This window comes from Centruroides vittatus, unplaced genomic scaffold, assembly GCF_030686945.1.
Source record: "Centruroides vittatus isolate TY-2023 unplaced genomic scaffold, ASM3068694v2 scaffold_3046, whole genome shotgun sequence".
Lineage (NCBI taxonomy): Eukaryota > Metazoa > Arthropoda > Arachnida > Scorpiones > Buthidae > Centruroides > Centruroides vittatus.
The window spans coordinates 1,234,401-1,254,896 of record NW_027122699.1 but is presented as its reverse complement, the minus strand read 5'-3'; the positions used below and the strand labels follow the sequence as shown (position 1 = coordinate 1,254,896).

Below are 20,496 nucleotides of genomic sequence, written 5' to 3'. Positions count from 1 at the left end.
AAATAATATTATATATATATATATACATATACATAAACACACGTTTATGGATGCATATTATTTTAAAATTAAATTGCAATTTCGTTTTCGTTTTTTGTACCGAAAATATTAAATAAATAAATTAGATTGTCATGTACTGTATTATATAACAAAACTTTCAAAATCGTATTATTATACGGTGAAACCCGCTAATGTGACGACTGAAGGAACCGGCTCAAAATGATCACCTTATACGGATGGTCGCAGCAGGTTTCACTGTACATTTTATTACCTCAGGAATCTGACGGGTAGTCCGTCCGGATATGTCTCCCACCCGGCCGACCCATTGTGGGCCTGGCCGAACTCGTAATGGGTTTGCTAAAAAGCTCTTCATAGTCCCCACAGGGCAAAAAGAGGTTTTTACAAAAGTATATTAATATATGTCTTAGCCCAAACAACATCGAATTTTTCATAAAACAATACTTTTAACGTATTAAACGAATATTACAAAGAAAAGATAAAAAAAAGTTTATTAATTCTAATTTTATTTCCCGTTAATTAACAACACCACGTCCCAGAAAGAATGACGAAACCTGTCCGGAATGAATACCGAACACGGCCCTTTCCAACGGAAGGTCTACGCATTTCTACACCGCCATTCAGATAACTAGATATGATTAAGTCACGAAGGAATATAAGGTTGGAGAACTCCCATCAGAAGCGTGTCGATGGTATGGAAACAGATAAAGAAAAGTAATGCGTTTTAATTTTGAGAGTTAAATTCTAGTAATGGCGATTAATTCAACGATTAAATTATATATCGGCGATAACTGATTGAAATAATTGTGATTAAGTATCCGTAACTACAATTAAAAACATATTTAATTCATTGATTTCATTGAAATAAGAATATGATAACTTATTTTAACACTCGTGATAGATTAATATATTTCTATAGAAGGCCGGATGGCCGAGCGGTCAAGGTTAGCAGCCTGCCGCCCTGGGGGACCCGGGATCGAATAACAATCTACTTAAGTCAGTGATAATGTTGAATACTAAAAAATATCACAATTTCAAAAAGTAGTAACAATTTTAGAAATTTGATCTATTTCTATTTTTGTTTAAATAAATATTTCGGCTGTAAAATGTGTTTTAAAACGTAACGTTTCGCGTTTTAGTGAAGCGGCAGCCATTTTTAAATGTTTTTGTTTAAATATTTGAGATTTTAAAATATATTTAAAGAATAATTTAAAATTTCTGTTGTCTTATCACATTACATTGTACAGTACTTTAATTTCATATTTTATATCGTTACAATTGTATCTGAATAATAAAAAAAATAATCTGTGATCTCCTTTGTCATGAAATTTTTTAATGTCAATTCGATAGGATACCTGAACTAAATTAATTTTTGAAAATTTATTATATAGAAGAACTCCTTCGGTCACTATCTAAAATTTTGCAACCTTTAAAGTGACGTTTCCACTTTCCGGACCGAGGATTTAGTGGTTGGATTTATGAGATGTAGTACAGTACATTTCTCTATTTGTCACTCAGGTGAGGAGTGTGGAAGTGTCTATCTTAGTCCATGGATGCGACGAACCGGTAATAGTTAAACGATGGATATCTTCGTTTAGAATAATGTTATTTGTTCAATTCCTAAATGATGCGGGTGGCTAGCGGGCTATTCGGAAGGCAAGCGTGTGTCAGGGACGCATCTAAACTTCGATGTTTGTCTGAGTATATTCGCGCTTTCTCCTGTGGTGACTGCCCCGTAGACCAAACATCCCGCTAGCAAATTCATTGAAATTCCACCTCGAGTAACTATGCCGAAGATTGTCATTTTTTATATGAACTGTTTTTAAAACTCTTGGTTTATTTTTTCTTTTTCATTCTAAAACATTACTTGAGGTTGAATAATAATAATAATATGCCGACTAATGCTGGTTCCCCTTCTTCAGTTAGAAATGTGCTATGTGTATATATATACATATTACTTATCCGGAGATTCGGATTAGCAAAATTTTACTGTATATATATACGTATACAGTAAAATTTTGCTAATCCGGATCTCAATAACCAGGTATGTGATCGCTTATGCCTTCCGTTTCCGTGAAAATGCTAGTTATGTCACACATCCTGTTTTCCCATTCACTCGAATCTCATTTCTGTGTACAGCACCGAAAGGCGGAGGCGGATCGTGTCATTCGTTGTCTTTAGTCAGGATTTAGGCCTACACACTCTTAGTAATCTGGCATTTTTCAGTAAGGAATAGCCAGATTAGCGAGAGTCTGCTATATATATATATTGTATTGCCAAAGTAGTATTCCCATTCCAATGATTTCTGAGAATAGAAATGCTCTCTATAGCAATTTTTTAAAGATTTTAGAAGTTATTTGGTTTAGCAATTACTTATAACTCTAAAATAGCGAGATCGATCAGAAGATTCGATTCGATCGGATTCGATTTCTTATCGCAATGACTGTTTTTTTTTTATAACCAGGTAAAACCATCATAAAAATGGAGGTTTGAGCTAGTTGTGCACATCCCTGACCACGTAGCCGCCCCACTTGTGGGCCCGGTCGAGCCCGAGATGGGTAGGAAAGGCCCTTTTAATAACCGTACAACGAAGAGTTAAAATACGGTAGAATTCTTTAATATCGTCGAAGAGATTAATAGAATAAAAAGATATAAATATATTTGTATTTTATAAATTTATTTCTATTAAATCTCATTCAATGATTACAGACAACTTGCCCCACCAGTGGGCGAGTGGTCTCCGTTGCCGCTCGTAGCGGTGGTGGCTGGACCCTAAACACTGGGAAGTTCGGTCGGGGGTTCGCGCCGCGACTCGGACAGGCTGGCTGCTAGGAGTTTTCCGGGTTTTCTCCTAGCCAATAACGACTGAATAGGAGGCCAGTTCCCCATAAAAGTCCTCCCGGAAGGCAAGGTTTCCCGCGCGATACGTTAAGGCCGTGAGATAAACGGCCGGCTCTTCGGTCGCATAGCGATCATCACGACACTCATCGGAGAAAAAAGCTATATATATAGAGCTATAATCTCCATATGTACCGACAACATTCATACAGACAACTTTAAACTAAGGAAAGAAAGCTGCCCCCTGGCGACACAACTACAATATCCAATTTAACTTATAATAAAAACTCACAGTAATTTTACTTTTATTTAATAAAGTATTACTTGTCTTAAATTGTTATAGAGTTTTCCTAAATGTGAACAATTAATTGGTGCGTTTAAAGAATTATTTTAAAACTAATTTGAAAGTCTACGAATATTTCCCTACAGTTAGGGAATTATCCGAAATGTTAAACTATAAATGTAATTTATTTAAATAGAATTTTATTAGTTATAATTAAATTTCAGCAAATATTATTAAAATGAATAATAAGGTTAGAAAATATTCTCCGATTTATTTTGGACGAAAGCAATTTCGACAATTTAATGACCTCAGCACGATGGTATTGCTCGGTAGGTGTCGCGCGCGTATAAAACGTCATCTTCCGAATCGGTCATTTTAAATAAGGAATCCGAGGGTGAGTGGTGACTTTCGCGATTAGTTTATTTAGTTTTTCTACGTAAGACGAAGATGTTTAGTTGGCTGAACAAAGACGATAGCCGTAAAAAACAACCGGAATTATATAACACTGTGGTCGAGGGTCTGAAAAAGATATACAAGTTAAAGATTCTGCCTTTAGAGGAACATTATTTCTTCCACGAGTTCCATTCTCCTCCGTTAGACGATGCCGATTTCGATGCCAAACCCATGGTCTTGCTGGTCGGACAATATTCCACGGGTAAAACGACGTTTATAAGGTATTTATTAGAAAGAGATTTTCCTGGTATCAGAATAGGTCCAGAACCGACCACAGACAGATTTATAACAGTCATGCATGGAGATCAGGAAGGCGTTATTCCTGGTAATGCATTAGTTGTAGATCCAAAGAAACAGTTCAGACCGTTGGCTAAATTTGGTAACGCTTTCCTAAACCGTTTCCAGTGTTCGATGGTCAATTCCGACGTCCTGCGGAGCTTAACGATAATCGACACTCCGGGAATACTGTCCGGAGAGAAGCAGCGAGTCGACAGGGGATACGACTTCACCGGCGTGCTCGAGTGGTTCGCCGAGAGGGTCGACCGGATAATTCTTCTCTTCGACGCCCACAAGCTGGACATATCCGACGAATTTAGGAGGAGCATAGAGGCGCTGCGGGGTCACGACGACAAAATCAGAATCGTTCTGAACAAGGCCGACATGGTCAACCACCAACAGCTTATGAGAGTTTACGGCGCCCTGATGTGGTCGTTGGGCAAGGTGCTGAACATGCCCGAGGTCGTCAGGGTCTACATCGGATCTTTCTGGGACCAGCCGCTGCAGTACGACATCAACCGCAAACTGTTCGAAGCCGAAGAGCAGGACCTGTTTAACGACATACAGAATCTACCCAGGAATGCGGCGTTGAGGAAACTAAACGACCTGATAAAGAGAGCGAGATTGGCAAAGGTAAGAGAGTTTAATTCCTTCGACGGATAATCGCCACGTAAGCCGACGGAGCGTTTTGTTCGTGCACGCCGTGCAATTACGGTGATTTCGGTTTTACAATCAAATATTCAAACTGTTGCGAAAAGACAATTACATTCTAAAGATGAATAATATATATATATATATATTTTCATTTTTTAGGTTCTGAATGTAATTTCCTTTTATATATATATATAAACGTTACTTATACAAAGTGTAAACAGAGTGGACGACGATTTGTCGTCGCCTATATTCATTGCAAAACGTCGGAAAAAACCTGTAGTTGCTTCGTTTGTTTACGAAAACTGGCGAAGGTAACTTTTTGTAATACACCTACTAACATTTTAAAATTAGAAAAATAAAATAAATAGCTAGTTTATTTCTCTTCTAAACAACAATTGCATACCGTTACCTTTTATATCTATTTCTTGTAATAAATATTGTGTGTACTTAAAATCAATTGGAATTTGTTGCAATCAATTATTCAGAATTTTAAAGGAAATTCTCTAATGACATTGCATTCAGAAAATTGTTTATAAAATTATTAATAAGGTTAAGAAACATTATAAAAAAAGTAAAATTTTAACTACTCCACCCTTTGGCATTGTATATGAATAGTTACCGTAACAAAATTATGTTGCATTTTTACATTTAAAATATTAAAAATATTTTATGTAAAATGTGGAATATTTTAAAATAGAGAAAGTACCATACATAATTTTCTTGTGGATGCAGCAATAATTTTTAATATCTGTAGCTAAAATTAAAAATAATTTTAAAAATTAAACAAGAAAATATTCCATATATGTGTGTATACATGTACACAGAGATATGTGAATAAGTACATGCTCTTAAATTATTATTTGCTTTAGTGTAAAAAAAGAAAATACAATAAAGTAAATGAGGTGCTATTTTTGAAGATGTTCTCTCAATCCAATCTGATACCACAGTCCCTTAAATACTTATTGTGTTACAACATTAGAAAAATAATTTTTAATTTTATATTTGAGATGATAGAAATGTCAGGAAGCTCTAAATTCCAGAGCAATGGTAGTGGTGTTTATATATGGTATTTGTTACACAATTTATATTTTGGTGTAATAGATAAAATTATTTCCTTTGTGATAACAAGTGGACTTCTCAAATTACCAACCTTTTCTTTTTTACAAGATGACAAGTGTATAATTTAAACTTCTGTGTATGTGCTTCTTTTATTTCTAATAAAGTGGTCCTTTATTTAGAAGCCGTGACACGGGAATTTAAACACTTTCCGACGGCAGACTTAAGCTTCTCTTTATCCGCACGCTCGAGAGAGATGTAATTTAGAGAAATTAATAAATATTTTCCTAATTAAATTTAAAATTATATTTTAAAAAGTAAGTATTAATTAAATTATTTGCACTTGTTTAACTGATGGTTACTTTTTCTAATGACTAATTTCATTGTTTAATAATACAATAGATGACATTGATCGAGTGAAACCAATCATGTATTATGAATCAGAAATAATATCTGTTTTGTTTTGGGTTATTGGAAAAAAAATGAATGCTAGAATGATATTTAACATGAATTTCGAGTATTGCTTATGTACGTGTTTATCATTTCAGGTACATGCCTATATTATCAGTGCATTGAAGAAAGAAATGCCTTCCGTGTTTGGTAAAGATAGCAAGAAGAAGGATCTTATCAGAAACTTGAACGACATATATTCGGAAATTCAGAGAGAGCATCAGTTTTCGAGGGGAGATTTTCCCGACATCAGAGAGATGCAACAGAAGTTACTACATCAAGACTTTCAAAAGTTCCATCCTCTGAAACCGAAGTTATTGGAAACGGTGGATCGCATGTTGGCCGAAGACATCTCGAGAATCATGGCAATGATACCGCACGAACAGAACGAACTGAAGGAGGCGGTTCTCGTCAAGGGCGGCGCCTTCGACGGCCTGGAAGAAAATCCCTTCGGTTACGGACGGGGAGAGGGAGCCGACGCCGGCTCCCTGGAGACGGAGTGGATAGTCGGTAAAGAACGTTACAAGTGGGACGAAATTTTCCAGACGCTGGGCCCGGTCGACGGAAAGGTGTCGGGCGCCGGCGCCAAGTCGGAAATGGTCAAGTCGAAACTGCCGAATTCCGTGCTGGGAAAAATCTGGAAACTGTCGGACATCGACAAAGACGGCATGTTAGATTCCGACGAATTCGCCTTGGCCATGCACCTAATCAACGTAAAACTTCAGGGTCACGATTTGCCTATGGAATTACCGGATCACCTTATCCCACCATCCAAAAAAGGTTTTTCTTTCGCTTCGAGAGATTCGTTATAATTTATTATATTTTTTAGCGGTTTCACATTATCGAAGCCAAAATTCGGTTTTATTTTTTTCGAATTCTTTTCATTTTCATATGTATTATAATCATCCTTTCAAGTCTCAGATTACTGCTATTTTTGCTTTATTCATTAGCTTATAATGCTTTGTTTTAAGACCTCAAAACAGATTTATTAATAAATTAAATATAGTATATATATATTTTAAGAATTACAGCATAAGAGTTTAAGAAACAATATCTATGAATTGTTATAAACAGATCTTTTATTTTAAAATAGGTAAGAAATAAGAGGTTTTGTTTAGATAGTCGTGTTGCGGATAGTTTGTTTTGTGTTCCGGGGCAATATTTTTAAAAACATACATCTCCCGCTGCCTTAATTAGACCAATTTTAATAAATAATTTATATATTCCAACATTTAAAAGTATATTTATAGTATTATGAGTTAGATCTGTAGTAAAATTTATTTTGTTTTTTCTACCAAATTTGTATTGCCAAAACATATTTATCTTTGCTCAATTTTGTTGTACAGCATGCCAGTCAAACACAGGACTTTGTATTTAAAAAAATCAACCATAAAATTGAAAAATACATAATTATATATATATATATATATATACAAGTACATAATATATATATTTAAATAAAAATAAAATGTGTTCTATTTTAAATGTTTTATTTGTAAGTGTATTATGGCCCGTATGACACTAGGTTACTCAACAAATCAACCATCTGTTAAAATTTGTTCATCTGTTATTTTCTTGTAAAAAACGATAAAGAAAAATGCGAACAGACAGATAAAAAAAACACCACTCTAACTTATTTTTTGTTTAGCAACGCATGCCAAGAATAGATACCAGACGTTTATCTCGAGTTAGATAACAACGGAGTAATTACAGTACTGTTACGAATTATATACGTTTCGTATGCCTTACGTACGTACATCAATGCATTCTTTTCGTACACAACGGTAAACATTTAATTACAAATTACTCCACCGAGTTCACAAATGACGAACCATTTTACGTATCACACGACTCTCGTAGTGTACACGTGTTGCCGCTAGGAACCATCGTTTAACTAAATTATAAAATGGGGTTTCCGTACACGCGCCGCTGCTCGTGTAGGCTACGTTTTAATTTCATATCACGTACTCGATTACAAAACTAGTAAACACGATTTAACTGTAAATTATAATAACGGATAGTTTACGTACAATACGATTAGTGTGTGTTTTAATTACACAACTCGAGTGCTCTTATACACGATTTTATTGTAAAATATAGTTCTCGCGCGGTAACGACGTGCGACTAGTGAACACGACTTAATAGTAATTTATGCATTATCGAATATAACAGCGCAATTTGTATATGTTTAATTAGGTAACGCGAATAAGTTTCTGCTCCGGTATAACTAAAGAAGAAATAAAACTCCAATGATACCGCCGAGTTGTTTTCATTCGAACGGCGCCATAAGTAAACACGTTTTAATTAGAGCAAGGTAATTGTGTCGATCGATTTATACGAGGCGTAATAATTAGCATTTCTGTTTTCTAATCGCGACGTAATGAATTTCAAAATCGATTTACGAAACGAAAACTTGCATAAATCGGACGAATAAACGTAGTTCGTCGATGTTTTGCAAGTTTCATAGGATACATTGTCCGAATAATAATAATAACAATATAAATTAATAATTCGAGTCAAAACGTAATCAGAATCTAAACAAATTGTCCACGACACTCGAATACTCTAATGTAAGGTAACGTGACCTTTTTCGGGAAGAAATGTGAACGACTCGATGATGCTGTTTGTCGTTTGAATCACCAAGCAATAAGATTTGTTTCGCATTCTTCGACGCTTTACAGTCCGTTGGTCGGATTATCGCGATGAACCGATAATCAGAGAAAGCGACGCCCGTTATCAGAAGATATAATCGGTGCGAGTGTCACTAGATGTGTGCTGGACGAATAAGGTGTCTGCGAGAAACCTATAGAAACAGCCCATTTATTTCTTAGCCGTACGGGAAATTTTTTTAGTTTAATCGAGCAGCTCTCGTGCAGCAATGATGGTACTTTTTGAATACTTTATAAGAAAAGACAAATTAAATCACGAATTATGTTGGACGGCAGACTCGTTACGGACTATCGAAACTGAATCGGATCCAGAATTTTGACATTCCTCATTCGTATGGACCGATCCGTTCAGAATTTGATCCCGAGCGAGATTTACGTACGAAAAGCCAAATAAGCTATATATGTCCTGACAGTTAATATGTATTGCCAATTAATATTTGGCCATCCTCTTGTAGGTTGTAGCGTAAGGCCGCGAATCTAAATCCGACTCTGATTGGATCCGCGATTATGACCACCGGACATTAATTTCTCCGAAGCAAAAGACGCTTACTCATTACAGGATTATTTTTGATAATTCAAGAGTGACGAAGTACTTCAGTGACGAGTCGTTGATAAATGTCAAAATGCTATCATTTGTTTCGTCACTTATTGAAGTGACGAAAACAAATGATACGTCATTTTTCTATTAAATCATTGTCGAATTTAATAACTGAGATATTGCTTAAATTTTATATGAATGAATAGTCTGCCCGTTAAAAATACAGACACGACCTCGCACCACCTGCAGCAATTTTCCTTTTGGATCACTGTGAATCTAACATCTAAAAGGAAAATGTGCATAGGATGTAGAATTTTCAACCATCGTGCTTCTAATGATGGAGTTTAAACCATTTTAATTTGTTAATTGTGTGACCGTAGGGTCGGAACCTCCTTGGTACCTCGTCGGGACTGACACCACCGTGTCCCGGGTGACACGGAAGCCGAGACGGCGTGTTCATTCGGTCACGCTAGCGGCCGCGTACACAGGTGATCGGATTCGGGATGAAGATGAGATGAGAGACAGCGAACCGGAAGTCAATCACTCGGATACCAGGTTAACAACCAATAACGATTTAATTTCAACGGGAAGGAATACGTGATACAATACGATAGACATATCGGGTTAGATATATATATATATATATAGATTTAGCCTATCAGTCTAGCGGTCGCGAGATAGAGTTTACATGAAGTTCGCGTGGCGATAAATACCTGTCCATTTGTAGTCTTGCTAGTTGTACCTTTCCGGTTGTAGTCTTCCTGTCAGAGAGGACGAGAAAAGTTCTGGACACGGGGTTCGAAGCTGAAGTTATTACAATTTGGCGATGATAAGATATTCCGTTCGGCTGCACGAAAGGTTCGGGTCACAGTAGTATCCTCTGTGGGTGTACTATAGATTACTCCCTATGAAATTTCAGGACTTTGATTATATATTTGAACTCAGGAGACCGAGACGAGTTCAACGGTACCCTATTTTTTGACCGGAGACGAAAAATAAAAAAGTTATCACACTTTTTAAGTTACCATACTTTTTAATGCTCTCATGCAGACGGCACCGTAGTTGCTAGTACTGCCATCTTGCGGTAAAGTCTGCAAACCGTGACGTCGGACTACGGTCATCTCCGGAACGTTAAACACGCGATACGAGAGCGGAGAGAGCGATGCGACATCCGATCATCGCGCGATCGCCATTTCGGTTAATGTTACTTATGGCAGCGAACATGGCGGCCCGACTGACCTCTCGTATGGGCGCCACCACACGCCGCCATGTGCTAAACTAGTGATCGATTCACGGTAGTTCTTGAACAAAGTAAAAAAGGGGGAAACGTCTACTAAAGGCAATTTTAACGGCAAGCCACGCGACTCCCGATCGCGATAGCGAGGCCGACTTAGCGACTCCCTATCATCGCGCGATCGCCGGAAAAAAGTATGATAACTTATTTTATTTTTCGTCTCCGGTCCAAAAGTAAAGTATCGTTGAACTCGTCTCGGTCCCCTGAGTTCAGATATATACCCGAACACACGAAATTCCATAGGGAGTAATCTATAGTATACCCTAATCTGTTTCAGAGGCAATAAAATTAACGTTATCGGGTGAATGACTGGCGACGACTTAAAAACGGCCCCCCGTTCGGACCCCCCCACACACTATAAAAACTGTCTTGATGTTGATGACTCTCTCGCTTGTCATCACCTCCTCCCTTTTAGGGGGATTCTCTTGGGTTTTTTCCCACGACTTCACTAGAATTTTAATACATCGGGGCCAATAGTTAAAATTTTGCTCGTAGGTTCCGGGTGACACATTGAATGGGTCACCTTCAACAAGGAAACAAGTCGATGGGAGTTTTAATTGTCTTTGACTAAATTTTTCATTTTGTCTCCAAATTTTATTTTTCTTTTTGTAGAAAAACAAACATCAAACAAAAGGGCCCTACACCACATTCGGCTCTCACAATTGGGTCATAATTTAATAAATATATGAAATTTTGGCTCTCCGATCCACAAATTAAGTTGGATTCGGTTCAAAATGCAAATTTCCGATTTAGATAGCAACTATCACTAAAATTTCCAGCGCAGCTACTTAAAATTCTTCTACCATTTCAAAGTACACGATTTCCTCTGGGTCTTGACATTCGGATTAATTTACACCAATAAACTAACCTCTTACGAATAAATTTTGCAAAGTGGAAGGCTCGCGAAAGTTACTGGGAAAATTTTAGCTCCTTAAATACAAAAACTTAAAAATCGTTAGATTATCTTTCTAGTATAATATTTAATTTTACTTTCTTTTCCATTAAAGCATCATTCGACTTTAAAAAAGTCGAATTCCAAAGTGACAGAGTTTCAATCTTGTTATCACTCTCCCATTACGGATGAAAGATGAGAAACTACTGGGATTTAGACACGTTACTGCTTAATTTCTTCCGTGTTTACCAGTATATATTTTGTTGTATAATTATTTTTAAACGATTGTAACACGATCTTTAAGAAGTTACGTATCTTTGATATAATTTTTTCCAAAAATGTGACCCCTCTAATGTATTTTCGACGTACCTGTTTAAATTATTTTTTATTTTTTTTGGAAAACTTTAATGTTGTGAGAGGGCATTTTTTTGTTTTCGCGCGTTTTTTTGGTTGTTCCTGGGGGCGTGGACGCCATCTTGGCTGTGGAACGGATTCGAGAGGAGTCCGGGCAGTATTATCGCAGTGTTTTGGATTGTTGTAAGTAATAAAGTTGTTTTAATAGTGCAATTATTGTGTGTGCTTGTATACAGTCCATTTTCGTCGTAAACAGTACCTCCAACTCGTAATCAATTTCTCGTGTGATAAAACAAGACAAAATGGTACAAAATCGACAGTAGAATTTAAAACATCTTTAACTTTTTGTTCGAAATAAATTTTATTTCATAATCCTTAAAAAAGTTTGAAAAAATTAAAGAAATTGAATTGACAACGGGCGCCATTTTGTATCTGTAGTAGCAATAAGTTGTACCTTGTAATTATTTTTTAAAATTTATTTCATTCGTTTAATGTATTAAAAATTCTAATTTTATACTCTTAAAGAAAATTTAATTAAATTACAATTCTTAGAATACATATTTTCTGAAAATAATGGTTTAAAGTACTACTAGTAAATATAAGGTTACAATAAAGACATATATACATAATTCAGTTTAAATACTATAAATAGAAGAATAATACGAATTAATTTTACTTTAGCTATTATCAGTTATTATTAATTTATTTCACAAAAGATTTGTTTATTAAGAATTAACTTTTTAGTAAATAAGTTGGATTAAATTGATGTGATAAGGCGTGGGCCATCTGTCACGGGATGGGCCTTTCTGTAAGAAACTGACCCCTGTTTAAAAATATGAAGAACCCCCCCCGAAAACTCCACGCGGTTAGCCCGTTGGTGAGGCGAGATTTATTCTTCTATTATCCCGCTCACTTTGTATCTTTCTATTTTCGATAATACTGTAAAGTACTGTACATTAGGAAAAGATTCCTTCCTTTGCATGTAGAAAAGCTCTTTTTTATATATACCAAACACGAAAAAGGCTTGGTATACGTAGAATAAGCCCGAAAAAAGGGTTTTATTTATACAAAATAAGTGCGTTTCTTCGTGTTTTCTACATAACTAGAAGCCCCGGGACGCCCCCTAGTGGGCGTTCTTTACAAATTTCATGATAATTAAAAATCATTATTTAGTGTTATTAAACATTCTATAAATACTTTAAAATAGTTTAATTTGTTTATTTACCTTTGCTGGTAACATTCGTTAGGGCGCCCCTAGTGAGTGTTAATTTAAATAATAATTTATATTGTTAATTTAAATGTTTGAAATATGACACACGATAGGGGCGCCTCTAGTGTCCGTTTTTGGCATACCGTTACGCGGACGGACAGGCACACGTTCAATGGTTTATAAATACTCCTATTCCGTATTAGTAATTATGTCGGAGGAGAAGCCGATAACGGCCAAAACCTCCAGTATAAACCCAAGAACAAGAACAACTAGTAATTATGAATGGAAAAATTCGAGTTTCTGTAAATTTTGGCGGTTAAAGGTCGAGGGGCAAGTGCCATATCTCGAGTGGGATCGGACTTAAAGAAGGTTTTACTCGTTATTAGCATTTAGAATTTAATTTTATAAAGTTCGTCCCTACCCTCAAAACTAAGCCCTTTGCCCTTTATAATAATTAATAATATAAAAGTTATTTTTAACTTCCAACGTGATGCGTAAGTTTGCGTGAAGTCACGTGATACTTTTTGTATGCTTTCGCCATCCAATGTACTACTCCGCGACGAAAACAAGCTTAAGCAACGGCGGCTTGGACGCTGTAGAGACGGTAAGTAGTCTTGCCAGTTTCTCTTTATAGTTTTTTTTTTACGAATCATCCCCGAAAAATTTTATCTGTTTCGGAAATGTCTACAGGGAGGTCTCCTAAAATATTAAGAAAAACCGCGTGAAAAGCTGATTGTTAAGTTTTTACCCTTTTAACATTTTTATTTAATAAAATTCGAGTATATTTTATAAATTATTTTTACTTTTTTTTATTTACAAAACATAATTAAATTTAAAAAGTATATTTCCGAACGTTATTAAATAAAATTAATTTAAAATTATAAACTTAATTACTTCGATTGATTAAATGACTGCAGATGGCGTTCTTCCTGTTTGGCTCAACCTCAAAAAAATGGCGTTAGGAGGAAACATGTCGAGTGCGATTGTTCGAAAGTTGGAAAGAATGTATTTCCTGTACGAAGTGCACACGGCCCTTTACATGTTAGAACCTTGGGAAAAGAAGCTTTTCAGTATCCTTTAAGCTTATTCGTATTCAATTAATTAATTCGTTCGCAAATATAATTGATATGTGATGATGCAGAATGTAAACACGCCAGACAAACAGAGACGAGACGTTGTTTTTATTGCATTATATTTAATGTCGTGGAAATAATTGGTACTAAGCAATTGTGAACGAGGAATTTATTATTGTTTTACGAATAATTATATTTTTGGTTGAATATATTCGGGTTTTTAATGCAATTATCACGTGATTGGTAGTAGTTTCCTTTAGGTAATTCGTTAATATAAGTATATATGCACGATGTACTTAAAATTAATTTCTACCGACGTAAATTATAAAAATATTAGCATAAAATATCCTAGTGTGTCGAAAAATAGGCATTACGTTTACTTAGAATTAATTTTTGTGTGATTTTGTTACTTCTAAGTCTACGCACTTTCATTTGCATTATCGCACGATGCATTTGTGCCGGCTTGTCGCTCTGTTCCTTCGCTCTGTGTTTTTTGTTTGCCGTTTGTTTCTACGTGCCTGGTTGTGCTTTTTGTTTTGTTCTGTGGACTCCGGTTTAAGCAGAAAGGTAACGACAAATCTGTTATATCTTTATTATTCTAAAGTTTGCATCCTAAAAATATTGGACCGAGCGGTTGCCGGTGTCGTCGGTTGTTTTACTCCGATATTTGCGGATTATGCTTCAATTGAGAGATTACCCGCCTCGGCTGCATTTATTTTCTTGTCGTGGATGGGTCAAAATCGCATTTGCATAAAATGTGCTCGGAATTTTGGGAATATTTGCGAAAGATGCCGTTTTTGACAAATACGATTGATTCTTATTAAAGATGACCTATTTTCCAATTAAAATTCGTGATTTTGGTGCCAAACTTGTTAAAGGTAAAGCAATTCTTTTGGAAGTAGAAATATACGGTGGCTAGTAGGTAACTATCCTTTTGACTTATGATCTTTGTAGATATGTTAAGATGAATTTGTAGGTGGCTGTCCTTATGCATTTGGCAAAATTGTATCGAAGATGTTTTGAAATGAATTTTGATTTGAATATAAATGATGTAATTTTAACTTAAGGGAATATTTACTTAGCCAAATTAATTAATGCGCCTTTAACGGTGGGCAAAACTAAAAGAATGCTAACGTTTCTGACCCCGTTAACTGGCCGTCTTTTGTCTGCGGATGGAGGAATGCCGGTGAGGGAAGGGCCGAGGGATGGGCTCTGATAGAGTAAATGGGTGCAAGTATGCTACAAAAGTGGCGGTTGATGTGAAAGAGTGAAGAGATACTGCCGGCGGGGGGAGGAAGTCCTTATCTCTGCTGTTTACAGACTGTATTTGGCGATAAACTTTTCAACGGATGGCACGACTAAGGAACTTACTAACACTTCTGAATTGTAACTTCTTGTCGTTGTTAGTCAATGTTATTGCGAGCGTCAGTATTTTTGAAGTATTGTTTATGCTATTTTGAGATAATGAGTACATTTATATCCAAAACATAAATGTGGAATGGTATGTTATAGTAGGACGTTCAAAGACGTCGGAAACGAATAAACTTTCGATGATAAAAATGTTTACTTTCCCAAAACACGAAGACTGTCGGATGGCTTGAATAAATGCAGTTTCTCGTAAAAACTGGAACCTTCGTCCGGGAGTAGAATATGCTTGATGCATTTCGTTACAGGTAAATATAATTTTCTAAATAATTGTGTTACTAAAACTCAAGTAAAAATATAAATCATAGAAGAGTTAGAAAATGATTTAGTACAGCTTCTATTCAGAAATAGGTAAACATAAAAAATAAATATTAAAGTAAATATATTTTTAAAAGAATTTTAGAATTGATCCATCAGTAGCTGAATTCTTTCATTTATCATCATAAAACTTTTCAAAGTACTGTATTAATATAAATTTTATTTAGGCACTGTGTTATATATTTAAATACTAGCAGGTAAGCCTGGCATTTGCTGGGCAAAAAGTAATACAAACATTAAGATTATTAGATTATTTCATACCTCTAATCCTTCTATTGTATTATATTATAGTAAATAAATAGATAAACAAAACATCTTAATTTGTTATATTATAGTATTTGATTTATATAATTACAAATGTTATCTAATGTAAAGGTTTATCACACTAAGTGATCAATCTAACACAATATATATATCTACTAACCTTTAAATGCTTTGCAGTAAATTTTAATGTATCACAAATGAATTCCACCTGAAGAAGGTCCTAGGGTGGGCTGAAAATGTTTGTAATACATTAAAATTTGCTGCAAAGCATTTAAAGGTTAGTAGATAATGTATATGTTACTGGCAAAACCCAATTTTACGCCAAATTAGTTTTGCCTAGGCCAAACTAGTTTGGCTAAGCGTGTCAGGCCAAACTAGTTTAGAATTATTATTCAAGTATATTAATGGTTAAATATATTAATAGTTAAAATAAAATTAAAAGGCAATCAATTAGATGAACAATATTTATTCATAGTCTACTTAATTATAAAAAACGGGGTTGATGTTACCCTAGATATTGAAGGTGGCGGCTCGTCTCCGATTTCGGCAATCAGAAGACAGGGAACAGTGGGAATGCACGTTCCCTGTCTTCTGATAACCTAACCTATTCTAATAAATTATCATAATTATTAGCAACCAAATTATTAGAATAGGTTAGGTTAGTACGTGCGTCCCCACTGTTCCCTATCTTCTGATCGCTGGAATCGGAGACGAGCTGCCAAATTCGATACCTAGGGTAAAATTAACCAAAAACGGTATTGATTAGAAGTGACACAACACTTGTACAAAACTATAAAATAAAAATAAGCTAATCAGTACTTATCAATTTGTATATTTTTATTAAGCCATGCACTTTTAAAAGTAATTAATTTTCGAAAATATTTTCAAAAATTCAAACGAAATAATAAAAATAACTTTTAAAATCAAACTAAAATTAAAAATGAACTTGTTTGTGTTTTATGATGAACTTAAATTAACCATTAATATACTTGAATAATATTTCTAAACTAGTTTGGCCTGACACGCTTACGCCAAACAAGTTTGGCATAAAATTGGGTTTTGCCGGTAACATATATACAGGTAACCCCGTATAACATGGCATTTCTATAGCACGGATTCACTCTAACACGGTTCGAGAATTGGGTAAAACCCTCGTACAATATGAAACGTAATAAAAACCATTAAAAGTAAACTTTATCTATTTTGAAATTAGGGAAATCCTCGTACAACAGTTCAATAAACGTGATAAAGCTTTTAAGTGCAAAAGATACCTCATTTGACATTTTTCATTTGAGCACGTATGTACTGTACTATCAGATTTTCGTGCATAATTTTCGTGAACTATTAATACTTACATGCAGTATGTAAATTTTCTTTTCCTGCCTTCTCTCGATACACGTGGTCCTTCTCGAAACTTGTTTCAGTGTTGCCAGATCTCAACGCTTTTCGTTTTATGCTGCCAGATGTTTTTCCCTTATTCCATACTTGCTTTATTCCGTCGCCGGTTCTTAGGCATTGAACTGCACCTCCGACACATCCCTGTTGGGACAATCCACACCTTTACAAGTATACTTTAAGACTTTAATTGTGTCTCTTTTTTGGCTACGTAGATTAAAAATTTTTGGTTAATAGTGTGTAGTGATGACGACAAAAACATTGTTTAATTTATATTAATATGTATCACTTCTTAAGAAAATTTTAATAAAGATATTTATCTTAATTATGAAAATATAATAGCATGTTTTTTAATTTTTGGAACCTAACCTCCTTTTTTGTACTAGTTCTTTGTTTCATATAACATGGATTCGCATAACACGGCAATTTTTAGGAACATAACTCCTGTGTTATACAGGGGTTACCTGTATATGTTTATCAACACTTTGTTTCTTGGATGGCTTTCAACCTAGCACATTTTAAAAATTTTTTAAATTGTGTACAGTAGAGGAAGAAAATTTTTAAAATGTGTTAGATTCACTCAGTGTGATAAACCCTTGCATAAGATAATCTTTGTAGTTATAGAAATCAAATACTTTAACATAACAAACATTAAAACGAAAACCATATAAAGAATTTGGTTATTTTACCTACCATTGTCACATTTATTGCAATACTCGGATGGTACAAAATGGCACAATTTTATTGGTCAAGTAGACACCAATTTGAAAATACAATATCTTAAATTTAAGATATTGTATTTTTTCTCTAATGTTAGCACTAACAAACTGTCCAAATACCAAATGGTAATCTGCCAACAAATCAAATTTTGTGAAAAACGGACCAAATATTTAAACTTGACACTTTCAAAAACCACTTAAATCATATTTTGTGCAGCCGATAACATCGTATTATGTAATTATCCTATTTAAATGTCACCATACCAGGGGTCTGAGAGGAAGAAGGGACTGTTGAAAATGGAGGTTGAAGTTAATTTCACCAAAAGTTGTAGTAGTCAATGACTACTACTAAATACTGGTCTACTATTAATATTTGAAAAGTGATCTGTGTTGGATAGGTTGTGATGGCCCTGCACGTGATTGAAGTTAATCTTAGTCTGAAAGACTTGATATAAGACTTGTTTAAATAAAAAAAAATCTTGTAAAAATGCAATAATAATTGCTTTTATATGATCCCATGAAAAGTGGTGAAACCAGGTTGTAAAAGCTCAGCAAAAACATCTAAGTAAAGGAAAGTTTTGAAAGTTATGGCATAAGAATAGTGGAAGCAGATTTGACACATAAGACTGAACATGTGTATAAAGTGCACATTACATACATTACATTACGACGATAAGAAATTTTGAATGAAGCAATGTCATGATGATAAATAGGAAAAATAAACATCTGCAGAGAAAAAGACTTCTAGCTCTAATTTGTGCCATTGCATATACTGTACAGTAAATTAATTTGGTTGACTGTTAGAACATCTTAAGGCTTAAGCAGTATCAGTGAAAGAAGTTTGGGGCAATGGGTTTATGAGTTACTAAGGAGAGATGAAATCGGGAGGGGTGGGATTTCCAGGTTTCCTGGTAGTTTAATATGTCGTGGTAAATATCGTGTTTATAGAAAAATTATTAGAATTGGTTTATTTGGATACGGTGATGTGACACGTGAGCAATCTGCCAAGGAGGATGCATCCTGGAAAGACTTATGTAAAGCTGGCCCCCTATTTAAGTTTTACTAATGCAAGAAAACCCAGAAAACTGCACATCACCAGTCTATTTGCCATGTGCAAACTCACAACCAACTACTGGTGTTCAGTGGTTTTATCCACTCGGTTACTGGAAGGTGCTTATTGGGATGCAATTTGAAACAATTGTAAACATATAAAGTCCCACTGTTGTTCGTCTCTGTCCTTCCTTAATCTCAAGAACAGAGTTAGATGGATCAAAATCTAAACCAGACATGGAAATCGTAAGAGAAAGAGGACCAGATTAATTATATACAAACTTCTGATTCGTACCACAAGTCATGTTATTTCAATTCAAAAATTCCCCCAAATAGAGTTAGGACATAACTGGTATTATTCTATTGCTGACGGGAAAAGTATGATGTATGGGGGAAAAACACTACCACACTCCACGCAGGCAAGTGCTATGTTCTACTTGTCACAGTAATGGCACGTCTATTTTGTGCTATATCATTGTCACAGTAATTCAGTGTATATAATATATATTTTTAAAAATTATATCCTTCTTTTGTAAGAAATATATTTAGTTAATTATTATGTTAAATTTTTTTCTATTGGATGGTGCTATATGTAAAGCCAGCAATCAAATGTAGACAGACATGCAATCAATAATTTGGGGTGAGATGTATGACATGATCTAAGTTAGAAATATTTGAACGTAACTGCCAAGTTTTGTAGCAATTGATGGAATGGCCTACACGTTCATAGCAAACAAACAAATGCCCTCATTTATATATATACAGTACAGCATCAATTATCCGACCCCCGATCAACCATCACATCGGTTAACCGACCGTGTTCTAGTCGGCAAATTCAAATGTTTGCTAGTGATGTGGCGCTACAATATTTGGCTATGTCTCGGCTACTATAATATTATTTTTGTTAAATTTTTGCGTGTTTTAGCTGGAAACACTGGCTCGACCTTGAAAGGGAGGCCAGTATTTAAACCAGGCTTAATTTTCTATTTTTTCTTTATTTCTGTATTTATTTTGTGCAAAATAAAGAAATAATTTAACGACTATTATTTAAAAAAACATTTGTTAGGCTTAACATTGATGAAAATTCAACACGAAGTAGGTTAATAGCGATATACTAATATGCTTATTACATGGGATATACTAATATACTAATACACTATACAGTCCCTGGCCAAATTATTAGACGCACTATAGTTTTTATGCAAATTTTAATTATCAGCTACTACAATTTGGTCTTTGAATATTTATTACCAATGAATTTAACTTG

The 20,496-nt window shown here is 34.9% G+C and overlaps 1 protein-coding gene across 1 annotated transcript; it reads left to right on the top strand.

Annotated features, from left to right (window-relative positions):
- Positions 1 to 3,468: 3,468 nt before the first annotated feature.
- LOC136988061 (EH domain-containing protein 3-like) lies at positions 3,469 to 7,506 on the top strand. Its single transcript, XM_067285862.1, has 2 exons — positions 3,469 to 4,501; positions 6,127 to 7,506. Exons 1-2 carry the CDS (start codon positions 3,587 to 3,589, stop codon positions 6,838 to 6,840), a joined length of 1,629 nt encoding a protein of 542 aa, XP_067141963.1. The 5' UTR covers positions 3,469 to 3,586; the 3' UTR covers positions 6,841 to 7,506.
- Positions 7,507 to 20,496: the final 12,990 nt, after the last annotated feature.